Here is an 11,909-nt window from a genome sequence, read left to right on the forward strand (position 1 = left end):
TTTACAATCTGTAGTAGCGTGTATACTTGGCTTTTTCTATACATATGAGGAAACCACTTTCATGAATTCTAAGTGTTAACAAACACATAAATTCAATGTTTCATGTTCATTAATATTAAATATATTAATGGAAAGTTACATAAACTGCAGGAGGATATGCACAGCAGCCAAAACAGAGCCAGTAACATCTCCTTATTAAAAATGTGTTGAATATAATACTAGCTTGATTTTAACCTGAATATAAGCCTTCTAAAACAGTGTAAGCAGCGAGCGTTTGCAAGTGCTCAGAGACACCGCGGTGGCACAGCCAGCTGAGCACAAGCACGCCAGCAATGCGGCCACAGCAGCCGGGAGGCGTTCATGTAGCCCGGGCCTCCAGGCCAGAACAATGCGAGCCCTGGGGACTGCCAGCAGCGCTACAGGAAGAAGACTGGAGAGACAAAGGAGTCAAGCGGAACCGGGGCGGGGCAGGAGAGGGCCCAGAGCTTAAAACCTAAACTGGCTGGAGTGGAGAAGTGGCGTAGCAAGGCTGTTTGGGCTTGTTGCTTGGTCGTGTCTTAGCAGCCGCAGGGAGCACAGTCCCGCAGCACCGAGGCGCTGCGATCACAAGGTTGGTGTTCATGGTGCTGGTGCTTAACAGTGGATGAGAACTCACCACCAACAGTAAGTGCCATCGGAGTGGATGCATTCAGTAAGGTTTGACTTTAAGTCTAAAACTGACCTTTGTCAGTATCAACACTCCGATCTCATGAATTCTTTAACTGATATACGTGTGTGTAATTCGTTTGCAACAACATTTGATGTGTTAACACTAATATGTTCTCTTTGCCGCATGCAGCATAAGATATGGGGGTTCGTAACATTTTGAGGATGTGTGAATAGAACTCCAAGCGATGGTGTTACAGATCTTGCGATGTTTTTTGTAAATGCTGCATTTGTTTATTTGAGTACAGTCTGTCAGTGGAAGTTGTATCTCTTTTCCTTTCCATTTATATTTTTTCTATCACAGTTAAGAGATCTCTGAGGAAAGTTCTTGTGTGCAGACTGCCATATGCAACAATCCTTAGGCCTCACCTTTGCCTACTGTAAAGAAAAACCTGCAACAGGGGGCACTGAATGTTCGGCTGCACTGAGTTTTGGGACAAAAACTCTTAAGAGAATTTTTCTAGCTTAAGTAGCCCTTGACTGTTTTACCTGCGGGGGGGAGGGATGTTTGTTATCAAGTCCTGAATTTGATTCTTTCTTACTGAGGTGAAATCTCTAATGAAGTGAGAAGGGAAAGCTTTGTCCAGGAAGCTGCTGAACAGAAAGGAGCCGGGACCTGAGTAGGTTGACTAGGCTTAGAAATGGATTTTGCGTTCTATCTGCAGACTCAGCTATCACCAGTCCTCATCAGACCCTCAAGTATTAAGTGCTTCATCCTATTTGGAGGAAGTAATCTCGGCCTTCAGATGAGCCTGCCTCATCGATTTTCCTGCTGGTTGGCAGAATGCTGCAGGCTGACGAGGAGCAGGCTGCGCATCCTGCCTGGGCAGAAGCGAGGAGCTCCTGCCCTCCTCTGTCCTGGGGAGCTGCGGTGCCTCTGTATGTGCTTCGGCAGCTGGGCTGGGACATCAAGATCAGCTTGACCCACATCTTAAATCAAGCTTGTTTTTTTTTTTTCCTTCCCCCCCCCCCCCACTGTTTTAGATCTGCTTTCCCAAAGTGCACGGGGAGAGGGAGAGTTGGAGAGGTGATGCAGCAACATGCTGCAACGAGAGAAAATTCTTGAAATATCCTGGACTCAATTCGTGTTGGACTTATAATTAGCCCTCCGTATTCTTTTGAACTGCCTGTCATGGTCTTACATTTTCTGTCTGGGACACAGAACAGGTCCTTCTCAGAGAGAATCTCAGCAAAATTGAAAACGTGATGGAAGTGTTAAGCAGCTGAACAATTTGTAGAAGTATTCCTTGGTGTGGTAGCATGCAGGGCTGCTTAGCGCTTCCTGCATTTCCCCTACAGCCACCCCATGGCGCTTAGTATCTGAGCTGCGTTCCCAGACGTAGAAACTCCGCTTCAGCTGGAACCTGGGGGGACACAGCAGCTCTCATTGGCACCGCGAACCCCTCCCGAGGCAGCAGGCCATGGGCTCAGCTTCCCGCCAGACGGTGTAGTCACCAGCCTTGCTGTGTCAAAGCGTCAAACACAGGATGACCGTAAAGCAGCAGAGAATTACAGCTTAAGCAAGAATGTGATTTAATGAACGTGTTTATCTTGCACCGGGGTTGAACAAAGGCGGGAGCCGAGCAACTTGCTTAGCTTCCCAAAGCACCTAAAGCCCGGGGGCTGTAGCGACTGAATGGCGCATGGGGTGGCGGCCTCAGTCTGATGTTCTAGTGAAGATGTCGTTTCAGTAAAGCCGGGAGAGCAACGTCATCTGTGAATTGAATATTGCTCCCCACCCCCCCCGTAATTAACAGCACAGCAGGCCCTGTTAAGTTGCCTTTTGGCACGCATGACTCAGTCCCACTTGGTCAAGAGCATAAATCTGGCATTCTGCCAGTGCTTTGTTGACAGGAGATAACTCCACTGGCCTGGGTGGAGCTGATTCATCTTTCTGTCCCCATTAGCAGGGATACCTCTTTCGATAAGATACTGTGCCTCCTACTTGGCGAATAGTACCCAGAGAATTGTTAGTTACTGCCTAGTCTTGAGATATTAGCGCTAACGCAGCTAGTGCATTTATCAGCGGCAATTCCGGATCTGTCTGTCGCCTCACTGAGCCACCTTTGACTCAGTGGGAGGGTTGCCTCAACTAGCTACTCATCAGACCCACACCCTTAATACTACAGAAGCCGCCATGGGCGCTCAGGAGTAGCCCTCCTTCCCCTCGTTTGGCTGGATTGCTTCTGCCTGGGCGCCCTCACCTGGCGGCCCCAGCTCTTAACACGTGGAGAAGAGGCTCAGAGCTGACTCTTCAGTAGCACTGTACTTCGGTTGTGGAGCTGGGAAACCCGTATATATCACATGGGAAGGGGGGTTGAGCCCAGGCTGTGGTCCCGTGCTCCCTCACTGGACCACATTCCTGTGCACCTCATCTTGACCTCCCCTTCCCGGACAGCAGCCAGAGTCCGGGCTCTCATGTATCTACATAATAGATTGCATTGATTTCTGCTTATTTTAAAAGACCATATTTTTAATGCTATGGTACTTAAAATTTACTGTAAGTCAAACTATTACAAGGACGTATTGTATATGTAAGTTATACCATCTAGAGAAAGAGAATAAAAGTACGGTAAAATCAGATGGAAAGCCCCTCCTTACCGAGGTCAGAATTATTTTGAAACTTGCAAACTCTTCTGTTAACGTTCTGCCAGTGCATCTCTGCATTCTTCTTACACTACAGAACTTGAATACACTGATCTTAAGTTAGCTCTTGGAGTAGTTTACTAAGCGTGTCTTCCTTTTACAGACTGAGACAGCGTAGCACTGTGTTTCTAAATACAGCTTGCAGTTGGTAATACAGGAGTCCATAGTTAGTGCAGGTGACAGCATTTACTGTCTGACGCTTTTTATATGTCTTTTGTAGTTGAGCTTTAAGAACTACCACACTGGCTGAGACCGAAGATCCACCATTTCACTTTCTATGACAGTTTGGTATGAGTAGGTTTCTAGCTGCCACAGATGGAAAAGCACTTTTTGCAAACATAAATTCTAAATAACAGTGAGGGGAAAATACTTATTTAAAATGTTATTATTCTTATAATTTATGTTTATTATGACATATGTAAACACTATTATACCTCTAAGGAAGAGCTGTCCCAACAGTGTAAACTTGGATTTTCATTAGTGAGATAATAAAATGTGTTACATTTTTATTTTGCTTATGTATTGTCCTTTTCTATCAGTATATGCTTAGACAGAAGCTTTAAAATGGAATCTGAAATAATCGGGTAAATTTTAATTTTATAAAGTAAAAATATATTTCTGGAATTCCATGGAGAATTGCTTTTAGAAATGCTCTAAATATTGAATGAGTCTTAAAGACTATACGTTATGCAGCTTTTTACATGAAAATTCATGCAGTGTATCTTTTAAACAGTACTTTGTAAAGTGCAGAAATGTTAATTGTCACATACTTTATGTTTGGATTACATCCAAAGGAGTCAGAAATTCTAGATAACCAATATTTATTGGAATCTTATGATCTCTGTTTCGGAGCCTTGTATGGAAGAGTTCTAGTTTGTTTCAGACTTTCTTAATCTTGTGGAAAGTCAGAGTAAGGTCTCATGTAATTTTTTTTTTTGAGGGGTCCGTTCAGGTGACATTTCTTAGTATATGTATGTTTTCTTGCCCTGCCTATTCCATCCATATTTTTTTCACGCTGCTGCTGACTCTAAGTTGCAAAAGTAGATTTGATTAGCTTTCCCCAGATATAAAATACTAAGGCTCAGCAGTTTTTGCACAAATTTGATGTGGGGGTGAAAAGACTGCCTACAAGACACAGACAATTGTGTTAGAACTAGATGCCATTACTGGAATGTCAGTTACTTTATGATTTAATATAATATAAGGGCTGCTCCAAAAGTAATGTCTCTTATTATGTTGGCCCACAGCATCAGAGGTGGATGTTGGTAGTGTATGGCAGTAGAGGTTGAACCTTCCCAAGAGTATTCTGTTATATATTGTTCCTGAGTGATAGATGGCAGCGGAAGGGCAATCTGCCAAAATGGTGTCTGACATGGAAGTGCATATGAGGCAAATGTGTAATTGAATTTCAAGATGCGGAAAAAATGACAGCCATTGATGTTCATTGACTCTTGCTTAATGTTTACGGAGACCAGGCAGTGGATATGAGCACTGTGAGGTGATGGGTGGTGCATCTTAATAATGACGCTGTCGTAGCAACTGTGAAACAACAGTAGGTCACCTCCACTGGTGAAGATTTTTACAAACTTGGCATTTAGGCTCCTGTATGTCGCTAGCAAGAATGCATAGCTAATGATGGTGACTATGTTAACAATAGTGTTTTGTAGCTGAGAATTTGCTTTATCAAATAGAGTTATTGTGCTCTTTATATCTTTGTACCTTCTATGGAAATAAATTGGAGGCATTACTTTTGAAGCAATGTACCTATAGTGAGGAACAGACAGGTTTAGCTCTGAAATTTGGGAAGAGACTGGCATAAACTGTAAATCTTGTGGATCAGTAAGACAAAGTCATTAATTTATGAGAAAAGTAGGATCCATGTCAGTGGAGTAGTTAGTCGTTCTTTGCTGGCATGGCAAAATGTCAAGATACTTGGTACCAGCAGGTTCTTCTGCTCTCCTTTTTTCTCAGTCTAGGAAAGTTTTTAGCTGCCACAGCTTAAGCTGTGAAGATTATTTGGCTGACTTTGAATGGGTGTAAAACCTGCTAGTCATCTAGAATAATCTGCTTTTCACCAGAAATGGCTGAGAGTTATGTAGTAACCTGAACACTGGGGAGATAATGGCAGAGTCAAAATAGCTGTCCTGCAAGAGGTAAGTATCAGCATGGAGAAGCAGTGCTAGCTGTTCAGAAAATAATGCTGCTTGGAGGCTGAGGGTACCTTTGAGCCTTGTGGACAATTGAAATTATAAGTTGAAGTCAGAGACTTAGAAAAGGCATCTGTTCTGACTTAACATTTCCATCTAGGACCGGCTGGGGGCCAGAAATGAGAGGGAGTACTTATTCTGAGACCAGGAAGGAAACTGTGGAACTGTTATGTCTTTGTGACTCCACCTGCCTATGATAGTAATTTGTATATAGTAGGCCTTTAAAGTTTTTGCCATCTTAGCTTTCCACAATGTCATGGTTTTGTGATTTTCGGTTATTGGTATTCCACATCATAACATCATGTAGTGTATGTGCCTGGTTCTCAGAAGAGAAGGGCTACTATATTCCCCAGGGTACTTTGCTCCTCTGTTACCATTTCCGGCCAGAGGGAAAAGATAAAAACTTGCAGATCACTAGACCTCGTCCTTTCTCTTTCCTCCCATCTCTCGTCCTGGTAGCACCTCACTCCCCAGCCGTCTTGTCATCGGTAGTAGAGTAAGGCCTACCTTGATTTTGGGACATTCTTTCTCTCTCTGTTGGATTTATCAGCTTAAATTGTAATTATATTGTATTATAGTGTGTTGTTTTGCATTCCGATATCTTACTTAGTAAATTAGTTTGTTTCTCCTCAGATTGTTGCCGCTGTTCTTTGCTCTCAGGCCCATTTCCCTACCCTTTTTTCCCTTTCCCGGGGCGTGGGTCCGTGGGTCCCCCATCCCGTTCATCACGGAACCGGGCTGAACGCCTGTAAACCGTTGACACGTGAAGTACAATCATCTGCATTTTTCATATGGACACCTTAGAGCTTTAGGGTCTGAAAACTCAAGGAGCCGTGGAAGTATCAGGATCCCATGTTATGCAAAATAAAGTAGGTCAACTTAGTACCTGCAAGAGGACCTCTTTCATGCTAGATGGGAACTTGGAGGTTCTGAGCATGCTGTGAATTATGCTGAAATGTAGAACAAGTCCCATGCAAAAATGGAAAGGCTTGAGGTTCTGGCATGAAGTCACAAAGTAGGAAAGTAGGTAATTAAAATCTACCAGGTGCACTTTGAAAATTTAAACATAATGTGACTTATTCTACTTCTTCCACTGATAAAACAAAAGTTGAAAAAACAGAAATGAAACTTTTTTTTCCCGAGATATATAACTAACCCATTATCTGTAGATTTATTTCTGTCATATACTATTTGTGAATATTCATGCATTTAATTCAATTCTAAAAGTAAAAGGATTGTTTTCTCCTTTATACAAGCAGAAATTAAAGGCACAAAAAGACAGTGGACATTTTAAAAAGTAACTTTCATTGGAACTTTGAAGTATTTGGAAATAAAATCTCAGTATGATTCACCCAAGAGTGCATGTGGATGAAGGTGACAGAGAAGGGAAGGACTGACTGAGAAGCCTTTACATAGACTGAGTCTATTTAGCATTGCTCACAGTAGATGTAGGAGCTAGCATCAAAATCTTAAAACTGAATTCAAATTTGATTCAGTAGACTGAGAAAAGACATATATTCTAGCGTTGATTCAGTTGAAGAAATGCTATGTAGGATCAAGCAGTGTGTATTCCTTGTGCTGGAATGAAACGATGTTCTGCCTGTTCTGACTCTTCCTTCTGATCTGAAGGTCTTGCCTCTACAGTGATGTGTTTGATTTATTTCCAGGTTACGGAGCATTCCAAGGTTGAAGAGTGACTTCTGTGAAAGATGGTAGATGCTGTGAAATTATGCGAGTCTTCTAACTCTCAGCTTAACTGGCCACAGCCTGAAGAACACTCCCAGAAAGAGGAAGGAGAAGGGAAAGAATCAAAAATCAAATACTATCTGCTAACAGTTGTTACAGAAGACCGCCTTAAGGAGCTAGGTAGTAAGCATACAAAATACGGGAGCATGTAGGTTTTTATACAGGAAAACATGGAGAAAAATGCTGAGGATTGGCCAGAAATCCTTCCAGTGCAGGATTTAGCAATAATATGGCCTCATCAGTTGGCTCATCTTTAACATTTCTGAGTCTGGCAGTTCTAATAACCTTGGTTCAGGTGTTCATACCAGAAAATCCATTTCATGTCTGGCACCTTACTAAAAAAGAAAATGAAAATAGAAATTATGGGGACAGATTTCCATCTTTGTCTTTAAAGCAAGAGGCTTTTGATTTAAAGGAGGATAAAAGATTAATCCGCACTCATGCATTAATCTGGGGATTTGCATACATTTGGAAGAAAGTAGATTTTATCCAGTTGTGTTTGTCCTAAGGCATTACCAGGCAAGATTGCCCAGACTTTTCAAGGGACAGACTTGATGGTTGTAACTTGCATTATTTTTATAGAATAGAATGTAGAAAGCCATCTGGCTTGCTGCATATCTCAGGTATGTAGGTATAAGCATACTAAGTAATCCATGTGCTGCATTTTTAATGATTATTTGAAACAGAACATGTTTATTTGAGTTAGATTCAACCTTCTAAGCATGTCAATTGCAAGAGGTCAAATTAATGGTTACAGTGTCCTCTTGTGTCTTCTAAAGACTGGTAAGATTGCTGTTCTTTGATAATAGAAAATAGTATCAATGCCGTTGAAAATATCAAGCACAACGTATTTCTACCCTTTTTGTAATATTGAACACAATGAAACTTGTGGTCTTAGTTGTACAGCTTGGATTCGGATCAGGTTTTCATATATGTAAGCACATTTAAATTTCTTTCACTGCAATTGTAAATTAAATTCTGAAAGCTGAGGGTAAATTATTCGCTATCACTGAGATGTTAAAACTTACTTTTTCATTGCATTTTATTCATTTCATATCTTTATACTAGTCTGCTTAGAATTCTTAGCTCCAAAATGCAGGTGGTAAGGAGTTACATCTACTGTTTATAGACAATAGCAAAGTGCTTTTTCTTTTTCATTTTTTTTTTTTTAAACTTTCAGTGGCTGGTAGACTTGGGAAAGAAGCGGAGAATCAAGAACAGGAGGGGCTGGTACATGCAGAAGAGCAGAAGGTGTCATCAGGAAGTCAAAGAGAAAACATCTGCCAGAACAGTGACCTAGGTTATCAGAAGGGTGAAAAGTCTCAAAATGCCAGTTCGCAAATAGCCTTTGAGGAGAAACAGACAGTGGTATCCAGGAAGAGATGCTGTAATGTGGGAGACGTCCAAGACAGTGTGATCTCAGGGAGACCTTCACCAGGGCAGAGTACTTATGAGTGCACTGTGTGCAAGAGATGTTTCAGCCGCAGCTCAAGCCTCTTCCATCATCAGCGTGCCCACAGTGCAAAAACACTTCACAAGTGCACACAGTGTGAGAGGGTATTCAACTTCAACTCAGCTCTGATTCAGCACCAAAAGATGCACCAGAAGCAGAAAGTATCATTAGAGTGTACAGAGTGCGGTGACCATTTTACTTGCAGATCTGGGCTCACTATCCATCAAAGGACTCACAAAAGGGAGAAGAAGCCCTACATGTGCTTACAATGCAATCAGCGTTTCTACCGTGCTTCTGAGCTGGTGACTCATGCTCACTTGTGAATGTGATCCTTTGGGCCTCAGTAAACGGGAGCCAAAGGAATAAGGAAGAAGTACCAACTTGTCTAAAATTTTTTTTCACCTGATCTAACATAAAGTTGTGTGCAGGTAATGTCTAAGATTGGCAAAGGTAAAATTATAAATATCCTCAGCTGGAAGAGACCCACAAGATCACTGAGTCCAATTCCTGGCTCCACACAGGACTATCCGAAATTCAAATCATATTTCTGAGAGCATTGTCCAAATGCTTCTTGAATTCTGGTAGGTAGCCCCCAATGCAAAGAGCGTGATTGGAAGATCAGCTAATTGCTAAGATAATCCTGTGGCTGAAGAATGAATCTCCCTTCTAACATATAAGCTTCTGTTAAGATGGAAATAGGAGTTTGAATTTATTTTAAAGATAGTATTTGAGAGAGAAATAGGACAGATTACTGGCGAAGATGAGAACTATGTGCTTGTATTGGTACAGTTTTGATTCTAGGTTCAGCTACAGGGTGACCGTGTGCTAATTACTTTGTCTATCTATGCCTTTATGATTCGGTTTAAAATAAATGTTAACTTAAATGTTAAACTTAAGTTTCTCACTGTAGAGTGTGGACTAACATTTGTCTGGATACTGAAGTTACTGGAGACAGATGTTTTGAGTAGTTTAATGGGCAACATTATGAAAGCCTAAGTGTCACTTCCATTGGCTTTGAAAGGGAAAATATTCTAAAACTGTGCTTTAGAAGTTTTTCACCTTCTAATGGTTTTTGGGTTGTGAACTTGCAAGGCATTTCTGAACGTTAGCCTTTTGTAATCATCCAGGGTTTCTGAAGGGATCAGCACCTGATCAAACATCAAAACAAACCATTCTTTCCCACCCAGTGCTTATAGATCTCTGTAAGTCCTTGGCGTCAGCAGAACATCTTTGATGGTGATGCTAGGAGTCATCTCCTAGAAGTCTTTAATTCCCAGCTTACCTACTATCTAGTTGAAGAGAAGGCAATTACTTGAGAATTGGACTTAAAGATAGACATGTCAGACCAGTGTCTCTACTGTCATGGAAATCATCAGGATACTCAAACCAAAAATAAAAAGAGGACTTTTACTATGCAGTTACACATTTAATGTAAAATTGGGAAGTTACTAAGAATTGAAATGACTGTCTCATTCTCTCTGTCCCCTCTTGAATTTCACCAACTGAGTAGTCTCTGCTGAAGTTGGACCCCATCTTATGGGTCCGCAGATATCAGATTATTGATGTATGCTACAATTCCTTCCCTAAAGTAGTTTAACCAGTTTTCACTGAGGTGAAAGGATCAAGAGAGAGACTCTGAGGTACCAAAGCATGCTGGAGAAGCAGCTGTCATTACAGCCTGCTTTCTTGATGTGAGTCCACCTTGCTTTAGGGCTGTGTTAGCTTTCCTGTGGATGTAATTAGCAGTAATAATGCCAGAAGACTATTTTTGTATATTAATAAACATATTTTATGTTTATTGAAGTTATACTTCTTCTTACCTCCTTTCACAGCACCTGCCATCCAAAGTGTCTGGAAAAAGTTTCAGAATCAGGAGATCTTGATTTTTTTTAAAATATTTCTGAGATACCACAGATACCTCAGATATCACAGAATCACAGAAGAGGTTGGAAGGGACCTCTAGAGATAATAGAGTTCAAGCCTCATATAATGTTATCTCTGATCCAGCAGTCACTTTGTGCACATTTTTAGAAGCCTGAGTTCACTTATTCTTCCATCTTAACTGTTGTGTTGTGTTCTGTTCTCTTATAAGATTATTGGCAGGTATTATTGACAGCTTATGTAATATATATATATCTTTTTTTCTTGCTCCTTTAAATGATATTTGTTATAATAGTAAATATGAATTATGTGGAAAAATAAAATTTACAATGAGATGAAGCTTCAGCTTTGTGTTTTGACAACTGACTACTTCTGTTTTACTTTTTTTTTTTTCTTCATTGTAGTGGATATAATGTTTTGGGGCTTTAATCTTTATTTGAGTATATATATATAAAGTCTGTATATTGTATCTGGACAATACATAAGCATAATTAACTTAAAATTCATTAAAGGCTAAGTATTACAACCCTTGTTTGTGATGGATTGGTGATGCTCAACAGTTGTATTGGTGAGCATACATGCTTACATGCATGAGCATCCACCAACATCTGCATTTCTCAGCCAAGCATGAGCTTTGATACTAGTGACAATGACTGCACTCTGCCTATTGCAACTGTTAAGTTGTACACTGGGCATCAATTTTCAGTCTTGCTTTAATGAATTTTGGATTGAACAATAAATCTAAACGTTTAACGAAGATGACCCCTTTGAAAATTAATAGAGGTTGGGGTGGGTGTCAAGAGGATAGAGCGAGGCTCTTTTTGGTGGTGCTCAGTGGCAGGACAAGGGGGTGATGGGCACAAACTGGAATAAAAAGTTTCACCTGAAGATAAGAAAAGACTTATTTACTTTGAGGTTGAGAGAGCACTGGAACAGGCTACCCACTGAGGTTATGGAGTCTCCTCCTCTGGACATACTCAGAACGCCCCTGGACACTTCTCCTTGCAGCCTACTCTAGGGAACATGCTTTAGCGGGGGAGTTGGACTGGATGGTCTCTCAAAGTCCTTTCTAACCCCTATGATTATGTGATTCTGTGATTTAGTGCCTGTCTTTATGTCCCTAATTTTTGTATCATCCCAATAAGTTGCATTTTATTGTTACTTTTCCACTCTGAAATCCTTTCTTAGTTTTCCCAGATCTTCCTCATGCTTAATGGACAGTTCAGATATGAAATTTTATATCAGATAACAACATCATTGGAGTAGATGAG

At 40.9% G+C, this 11,909-nt stretch overlaps 1 protein-coding gene across 2 annotated transcripts; it reads left to right on the forward strand.

Moving 5' to 3' along the window:
• On the forward strand, positions 462-11,348 carry LOC110398909 (zinc finger protein 3-like). Of its 2 annotated transcripts, none has more exons than XM_021396957.1 (3): positions 462-610; positions 7,226-7,424; positions 8,485-11,347. In XM_021396957.1, the coding sequence occupies exons 2-3, from the start codon at positions 7,268-7,270 to the stop codon at positions 9,078-9,080; spliced, it is 753 nt and encodes a 250-aa protein (XP_021252632.1). In that variant the 5' UTR covers positions 462-610; positions 7,226-7,267; the 3' UTR covers positions 9,081-11,347. The 2 variants fall into 2 exon arrangements, with proteins under 2 accessions (XP_021252632.1, XP_021252633.1); XM_021396958.1 differs by having other exon boundaries at positions 465-663; positions 8,485-11,348.

The sequence above is a fragment of the Numida meleagris genome, chromosome 4 (genome assembly GCF_002078875.1).
Source record: "Numida meleagris isolate 19003 breed g44 Domestic line chromosome 4, NumMel1.0, whole genome shotgun sequence".
NCBI classification, from domain to species: domain Eukaryota; kingdom Metazoa; phylum Chordata; class Aves; order Galliformes; family Numididae; genus Numida; species Numida meleagris.